Source organism: Parasteatoda tepidariorum, chromosome 3, assembly GCF_982258835.1.
Source record: "Parasteatoda tepidariorum strain Cologne lab strain chromosome 3, Ptep-v5.0, whole genome shotgun sequence".
Classification (NCBI taxonomy): domain Eukaryota; kingdom Metazoa; phylum Arthropoda; class Arachnida; order Araneae; family Theridiidae; genus Parasteatoda; species Parasteatoda tepidariorum.
The window spans coordinates 16,185,993-16,194,849 of record NC_141757.1 but is presented as its reverse complement, the minus strand read 5'-3'; the positions used below and the strand labels follow the sequence as shown (position 1 = coordinate 16,194,849).

At 32.5% G+C, this 8,857-nt stretch overlaps 1 protein-coding gene across 3 annotated transcripts in view; it reads right to left on the bottom strand.

The window, feature by feature from the left end:
- Positions 1–931: 931 nt before the first annotated feature.
- Positions 932–8,857, bottom strand: part of LOC107450135 (cell adhesion molecule Dscam1-like) — a 446,044-nt gene continuing 438,118 nt past the window's right edge. The window contains exons 23-25 of one of the 3 annotated variants that reach the window (XM_087158866.1): positions 7,333–7,414; positions 5,628–5,741; positions 932–2,046 (exon numbers count right to left, since the gene is read on the bottom strand). In XM_087158866.1, the coding sequence (XP_087014992.1) occupies positions 2,000–2,046; positions 5,628–5,741; positions 7,333–7,414 (243 nt within the window). In that variant the 3' untranslated portion in view covers positions 932–1,999. Of the gene's footprint in view, positions 2,047–5,583; positions 5,742–7,332; positions 7,415–8,857 lie in introns of all 3 variants that reach the window. The other 2 variants (XM_087158865.1, XM_071186796.2) reach the window with 2 other exon arrangements.

Below are 8,857 nucleotides of genomic sequence, written 5' to 3'. Positions count from 1 at the left end.
TATTAGACATCGTTATATATTGAAGACCGTTTTTCGAAAGTTCACATTAAATAAAGGTTTTTGTTGATAGGATACTATTTTCATGACTGCTGTGATTTTGCAACAGTCAGTCATTACTGTTAGGTCAAGTTAAGCTTCTTTTTAGCCAGCTTTCTCCATGCAAATTCTGAAAGTGATGCCAAGCGTCAAAATATGAATCATTAAAAAAAGAATTCTAATTTTGAGCAAAAATGACTGAGATTCATAAGAGCAATGAAAGAGTTAAAAATATAGAAAAACACTTTTTGATAATGAATCAACAGAATGAATTGTAGATGCATACGTGTCAGGATTAGAAAATTAATATTTTAGGGCAAAAGAGGAACAAAATATTCATATTTTGGTTATTCATTATTGAGGCAATAAAAGCACGAGAGTGATTAAAATCATCATGATTATCATCAAAAAAAAAATTTAAATAAATAAATAGTGTCTGAATGCAAAGTAGATTCATATCTTAATGGGCATATTAGAAGAAAATATTCAAAATTTTAACAATTATTATTAATATCAATAAGAGCAAATAGGGATTAAAATCCTAGAAAATTAATTTTTTTGATAATAACAGTACATTAATTTCTGCAAAATGCATTATAGGTGCATACGTTATAATGCACACGATAGGCCGTTAATTAATAGTTAAGTGCAAGAAAGATAAAAATATTCAAATTTTGACCAAAAATTATTGAAGACAATAAGAGCAACGAAGACATTAAAGACATCGAAACATTGTTCAATTAACGTTTTTTACTGACTTTGAAACACATTTAATCTCATTGGACAAATTAAATTATTTTATAATGATATGAGTACTTTCTTCGCTTTTCTCAATCTTAATAATGATTTGTAAAAGTTTTTAATTTTCTAGATTTTAATTTGTGGACTTTGCGTGTTTTTTTTTATTTTGTCTTTTACAAGAGTTCTAAGCGAGTTCTATTAATAGGGAGCATTTTTTGATAATCTATTTCGCAGCTTAAAAACAGTTCGTAACTGTTTATTTTACTGAAATGTTTTAACCACTCAGTGTACGAAATTACTTATTTATTAATAATATTAGCTCCTTATACTTAATTAAGTGGTTAATTAGTCATTGCCTCAGGGGTAAAGGCACTGAACTGACATTCGAACTGGGGTTCGATCCCCAATAGCAGCTTGAAGCCTATCCAGTTTCAGATAGACGAGCATCGGCTTCTCTGGAGAGTAAAGGCGGTCTGTGCGCAAGGCTGACTATATTTCCAAGAATGATATATTAGCCTCAGAAATAAATAGCTTTAACTTAATTGACCTCCTTCTCTGACTTTTTTTGTGTGCTTAATTTGCTTTTTTTCTTCATGCAGGTTATTTCAACCCTTTTATAGACAAATAAAAATTCTTAAAAGACATCAGTCTTGGTGGTTTTCAGAGAAGTTTGAATTCCCCGTCTTGTTTTTCTCTACTTAAAATGGTACAGGCAACTGACTCTTTGCTGACTAGTGTCATTTTTTTTAAAGTTTAAAATGAATATTATATCAATCACGCTACTTATAGTATGTCAGAAAAAGATAGGAAGACTGGTATACGAGTTGCAGTTAAGTCTCTTTTTAACGAACATATATACAAAGTGAACCTCATCAGTCCAAGAAGAGACTTAACAGCATAATACCATATTCAAAAATGTTCTTTTTTTTTTCAAGATTTTTTTGTTGTTGTTATTTCTGTATAGAATAATACTATATACTCTTCCGAACTTGAAAATTTTGATGCATATGTATAATATAGAACAAGTTGAAGGAAAAAAAAAATATGTAGATCACAATGTTGTTTTTCCAGCGAATTCGGATAGCAGAAGGATGTATTTACAGTGTCAATGATACAGAGATAAAGTGAACAGTTCAAGAGTCTCTTTCTCATTGGCTCTTCTGCTATCCAATCAATGACTAGATTCGGTTGAACACCACAGAAAAAAGAGTTTCTTCTTTTATTAAGATTTTCTTAAGTGCTTGGAATCACGACTTTTTCTGCTGCTTCCTGTAAAATAAATAATAATAAATAACTAAATATTTAGAAATGAAGGTTATTGACTTAAGGCATATATACCCAGAAAATATTATAAAAATAACACAATTTGTATTCATTGAAACAATGGTACAATTCTGTTTTCGAAAGTTTAGAAAAAACTATAAACACAGCTCCCAGATTTGGTATTTGCAGGATTTCCATGGTAAGAGTTTTTAAAAATTTATGCCAGGAAAATGGTTAAGGTTAAAAAAAAAAATTCTTGTAGAAAATTCATGTGACCGAACATGCATTTTTTCTCTTAGATTTCATGCTTTCAGTTCAAAAAGCATGAAGTTCTTCAGTTCATTGAAACAATGGTACAATTCTGTTTTCGAAAGTTTAGAAAAAACTATAAACACAGCTCCCAGATTTGGTATTTGCAGGATTTCCATGGTAAGAGTTTTTAAAAATTTATGCCAGGAAAATGGTTAAGGTTAAAAAAAAAAAATTCTTGTAGAAAATTCATGTGACCGAACATGCATTTTTTCTCTTAGATTTCATGCTTTCAGTTCAAAAAGATTTCGACAGATGTCGCTGCAAGTAGTAAACCTTTAAACCAAAGAGAAACAATTCACAATCACATCGCGAGTTTCCGAAATAATTCAAGGAATGAAAATCACATTAAATCAGGCTCCTAGAATAGGTACTTGCAGGATGTCTATGATAAGAGTTTTTAAAACTTTATGCCAGGAAAATGGTTAAGGTTAAAAAAAAAAAAAAATTCTTGTAGAAAATTCATGTGACCGAATATGCATTTTTTCTCCCAGATTTCATGTTTTTAGTTCAAAAAGATTTCGACAGATGTCGCTGCAAGTAGTAAACCTTTAAACCAAAGAGAAACAATTCACAATCACATCGCGAGTTTCCGAAATAATTCAATGAATGAAAATCACATTAAATCAGACTCCTAGAATAGGTACTTGCAGGATGTTTATGGTAAGAGTTTTTAAAAATTTATGCCAGGAAAATGGTTAAGGTTAAAAAAAAAAAAATTCTTGTAGAAAATTCATGTGACCAAACATGCATTTTTTCTCTTAGATTTCATGCTTTCAGTTCAAAAAGATTTCGACAGATGTCGCTGCAAGTAGTAAACCTTTAAACCAAAGAGAAACAATTCACAATCACATCGCGAGTTTCCGAAATAATTCAATGAATGAAAATCACATTAAATCAGACTCCTAGAATAGGTACTTGCAGGATGTTTATGGTAAGAGTTTTTAAAAATTTATGCCAGGAAAATGGTTAAGGTTAAAAAAAAAAAATTCTTGTAGAAAATTCATGTGACCAAACATGCATTTTTTCTCTTAGATTTCATGCTTTCAGTTCAAAAAGATTTCGACAGATGTCGCTGCAAGTAGTAAACCTTTAAACCAAAGAGAAACAATTCACAATCACATCGCGAGTTTCCGAAATAATTCAAGGAATGAAAATCACATTAAATCAGACTCCTAGAATAGGTACTTGCAGGATGTTTATGGTAAGAGTTTTTAAAAATTTATGCCAGGAAAATGGTTAAGGTTAAAAAAAAAAAATTCTTGTAGAAAATTCATGTGACCGAACATGCATTTTTTCTCCCAGATTTCATGTTTATAGTCAGATGTCTCAGATGTCGCTGCAAGTGGTAAACCTTTAAATTAAAGAAATACAATTCACAATCACATCATGAGTTTCCGAAATAATTCAAGGAATGAAAATCACATTACGATATTTTCAAAATGTCCACCATTAGCTTCAGTTAGTTCTTCGAACTGGGGGTGGGGGGATGCCACTTGGACTCTACAATCTAACGCTTTCTTCCCTGGGCGTATCACTAATAAGACATCTTAGCTAGTTTATGAACTTTCAAATTGTACCAAAAGTTTTGCCATAAAAATTCTTCCAAAACATTTACAGCTGAAACAAAAATTGTTTACATAGACTTAGTAGAGAATCCATATATTGTCTCCATAGTATAATTCATATCGTGTTTCCATATTCTTGTACAACTCTTGTATACTCAGTCACGTGACTCAGAGATTTTTTTTTCTACCTCAATTATAAGCCCAAAATGGACGACCAGGCGATCGAGTCTGCTGGCAGCTGGATTAGTCTGCCACTATTTAGAGTTAAGAAGTCGCCACATAAAACATAAATTCGTTTACACGCATCTTAATTTAGTTATTCATGTACGAAACTCCATGCTGCAGGCATGCATAAGTGTACAGGTTTGCTAAGAACTGGAATTTTTTTTAAGTGATAACTGCAGTGTGAAATATAAAGGGCTAAATTTATTTTTAGTTACCGAAAAAAATCAATTAAACTATAGGTGAGAAAATTATGAAGAAAACATCTGCAATGCTCAGAGAGGAAGCTAAATCAAACCCCTTGATGGAGGCATAATTTGGAAGAAAACGGTTAATAAAGGTGAATTTTTTTTATTCAAGAAAAGTAAAATTTTTTTATTTAAGAAAACATATTAAAACTAAGCAAATACAATCTGTGTATTCATTTTTAATTTTTGTATATTCGCTCTTCATATATAGTTCGTTCACCAGGAGTTGGCACTTGGCTCCACCTCCTCAGAGTTCATTTCAGTGTGGGAGTAAGAGGGGAAACATCTCCGCACTTGAAATTGAGACAAACCTTAATGCGAGCTAAACGCTAACAGTGAATTCTTTTTCAATCACCTACTTAGCTTTATGATCTGCTATTATACCGTTCGTTAAATATATTTTAAGCTAATTAAATATACTTTAAATTTAAAAACTGCTGTTTTCCCAACAAAATGTCTCAAAAAGGACAAACTATTCACTCAAAAGAGAGAAATATCATCCAATTTAGGAAATACTTAATGTAAAAAAAAATGCTCACAAAGATTACAAAATAAATATTTTTTGTCATACGATCGCCAAATAGCAACCTTGTTCAGGATTGTTCACATCCTTCTCCCAAAAATAGCGAAATAGTATCATCGGATACCATGTGATGAAGGCGGAGCTAAGTGCCAACTTCTGGTGAACGAACATGTTCGATAAGTGCTAGATAAGTGATATCTAATTTAAAATAAACTTTCTCAAAACACATTACAAATAGTCTGATACTGCCATCTGGTGTACAGATTCGAGAAAGAAACATGATTCCAAGTATAAGAAATAGAACGTTTTAATCTTTTTGGAGCGTTACTTTTGAATAATTCAGCCTGGAAATATCATGGGAACTAAAATTAGAGGGCGAAATTTCAACTTGACAGTTTGATAGAAGCGAGAAGGAAGAGGTTAAACATTTTTCATTAACCTTGAGAAAAGAAATTAGTGATAACGTATTTATTTTATTCCAGGTATTGGCAACCCTTATGTACTTATGATATCTGCATCAACAACAAACACATTATAACAAATTACATTAAATTAATAAACATTTCTATTGATAAATGTAAATTTTTTTTAATAGAGGTTAATGCAATTTCATTAGTATCGAAGTGAAAAAAAATAAAATAAAAAGAGTGATTGAGAGAGAGAGGGTGCTCACTAGGTATTTTTGGATTCGCTGCATGAGCATTTCATCATCCTCACCTGATGTGTTGTTGTGGGCGTCGTTCTCACTGAGTTTTACCCTCATTCCCCCGCCATCTTTGGATGACGTCGTCGTGTTGTTTTGACTTCGTTGCTCGGCATCCATCAACAAACCTGTTCACAGAAACACAAACAGGTCACATGAATTATGGGGAAAATTGAAATTCGGTACATCATCATTGTCATATTTCATTTGTCTTTTAAAAACGTGGTTACACTGAAGTTACCAATTTACATAAGGCCGGGGGCCGCAATTAAAAAACACCAGTCGAATGGCGAGTTGCAACTTTTATCAAAATTTTATATAGGACTCTGTTATGTTTGAAGGAACATTAAATATTACAGTCAGATTTTTATCAAGTTGTACAAAACAAAAGTATTGAATTGCAAATTAAAAGAAGAAGTAGATTTTTACCTGAGAAATAATTTTTCTTGCACAGTTGGTATGCTAAATTTTACAGAAACAAAGAAATTAGTTTTATTTCAACGAAAGAAAAATGTTTTAAACCCATACAGATTTTTTACTAAAATTGAAAATGACAATTAACAAGGGAAAAAAATTACATGAAATATGAAAAAAAATGACAACTAATATATTTCAGTTCGCGGGCCACAAAAAAGGCTTCGCGGGCCACCAGTTGGTAACTAGTGCTAGACTAAAGGGCTCCTTTAGTCTAGTTCCTTAGTCCAACATGATATTAATCTTTTGCATTAATGACAACCTATACTCGTCAGGGAAGACCAACAGTTTTCGATTGATGGCCATGGGAATTGAGTTTGAGGTGTCAATCGCAGCAAAATTGAGGATTGTCCATAAGGCTAGCTACGTAATTTGCGTTCTAATTTGTCCCAAAAAAAGATCCATTAAATTTTATTGGGGTTCTGAAAAGACCAGTCCTATTTCTTCAAACCATGGAGCAGATATTCTGTTGGTGGAAAAATCTGATTCCCCAAAAATATTGTCGTAGAGTTGGGCGAGCAGTACTATCCACAATGTCGATATAATATATATCAGAGATCATGCTTCCAATCACAAAAAGTAAGGGACACAGAACAAGCTACATCACCCAACCATGGCCATGGGCTCTATCATTTAACGGCCATAGTAAGGATGTCACGTAGTTTTGTCAGGAGAAATAGTGCTCGCTCCCAATGAGATAACCCACGTTCGAATCAAAGCAATGGTTGGTCCCTACGAATTCTGCACTCAGCTAGCACCGATCACAGTGCTGACGTAAAACAACTACAGGGGTAGAAGGATCATGCTTTACAGTCCCCTTACTGTCCGGATAACCGGGTGAGTTTTTCGTTGCTTTCCTCACAATGTAAAGCAAATACGGGCTAGTACAATGAAAAAATCCTGCACGAAGGCCAATTTTTCCCAATACTTGATCCAAGAGTTACCTTGTTTACTGGATTGTGTTCATAATTACAAGACTAAGGAGTTGAACACTAATAGCCGTGAAATCAAAATTGGGCCGGCTGTTCAACGAAGGTTATAAAATAAAACTATTTTTGGAAATCAGTAAGAAATGAAATAAAGAAATAAATTTTGTACAAAACGCTAAATTAATAAAGAAAAGGTACTGAGAATCATGTAATACCACCATATTATTATTGGCTGCTATGATGCTTAATTAATTTTTTGGTGAATTCGAATTCTTAAGGATCGAATTAACATTCAAAATGGTTGTATTATTATTACCTGGACAGTGATAAATATGTCCGTCTGACCTGGGAGGACGCGGTGTTCTTTTCACTGTTGCGTATAGAGGCTCCTCCTGCAACTAACAAAAATATAAATGAACAAAACGTGAAAGTGTACTTATGCCATGTCAGTCAACTTATACAGTTTTTAAGAACGATATTTACAAATGGTAGCAAATATTTTACGCTAATTATATCATTCTGGACTTGAAAAACTTGATTTATCCCCTTATGGAACACCAAATATCTGTTGCAAATATCAGTCAGGTGACACTTTGGCAACTAGGACTTTTGATATTGTATTCTTATTAAAGATGCATACTTTATCTCTTTTTTCGATTAGAAGCAAGTGGTTTTACATTTCTATTGGTTTGCAACATCTTTGGATTAAGTGTTGCCAGTTTGGCAACTCTCCGATGGAAAGGGTAAAAAATTTTTTAACTACCCCAACATAAAAGAATTAAAAATATAGAAACAAATACAGTGGAACATCGTTTATACGACGCCGAAGGGACACACTGAAAAACGTCGTATAAACGATAACGTCGTATAATCGATTTTTTCTTTAAAAACTAACGCTGTTTTCAGTTAATTTTAATGTTTAACGTGTTGATTTACATAAATTTCTAAATTAGACAAAGCAAAACAAACAAATAACCATAAAAAAAAGAAAAATTGCAGTAAGCTATTTGAATGTACGTTACATTTATTTTATTTATTTATTACTATTTTTTTTTAATGATCCAAATTTGTTTTTTTTTCACTTTAATCATTTCACGTTACGTCTACAGAAAAAATTATTTACGGTTGTTTGATGTGAGGATTGACGTTGAGCTTTATTGTTGTCTTTGTTACCTGAGATCATGCCAACAAAATCATATTCATTGTTTGGAGAACACTTATTTCCTTGGGATTAGGCTCTGCAATGTTTCAAATAGTGAGTTCAACTAACTGCTCTCCATACTGCAATTTCAGATTCCTAATCACGGCCAAATCTAATGGCTGAAACACACTTGTGCAGTTTGCAGGAAAAAGTGAACTTTTACATTTTCCAAAAAATTAGTATCCGGTGGGTGAGCTGGACATTGGTCGATAAATAGCAAAATTTTTAGTTTTTGCCTCTGCATAACATTCTCTAGTTCTTTCAGATAACTGGTAAAAATTTCGGTCGTCTTCCACGCATTCTTATTGGCGTCATAATTCAGCGGAAGCGTTTTGATATGCTTTAGACATCTGGGATTTTTTGATTTTCCTACCACTAAAGGAGTGATCTTTTCACTTCCATCAGAGTTTACAGAAAGCAGCAGAGTAACGCGATCTTTTCTTTTATGCCTCCTTTAAATTTTTTTGCCTTTATAAGCTACTGTCCGATTCGGCATTAAATGATAGAAAAGACCCGTGTTTAGTGTGAAGAATAAAAGTAAAATAAACGTAAACAAAATCTAAAAACCGACGCATAACCGATTCTGTGCGTCGTATAAACGATATATTTTTACATTAAAATGAATAGGAATGAATAGGGA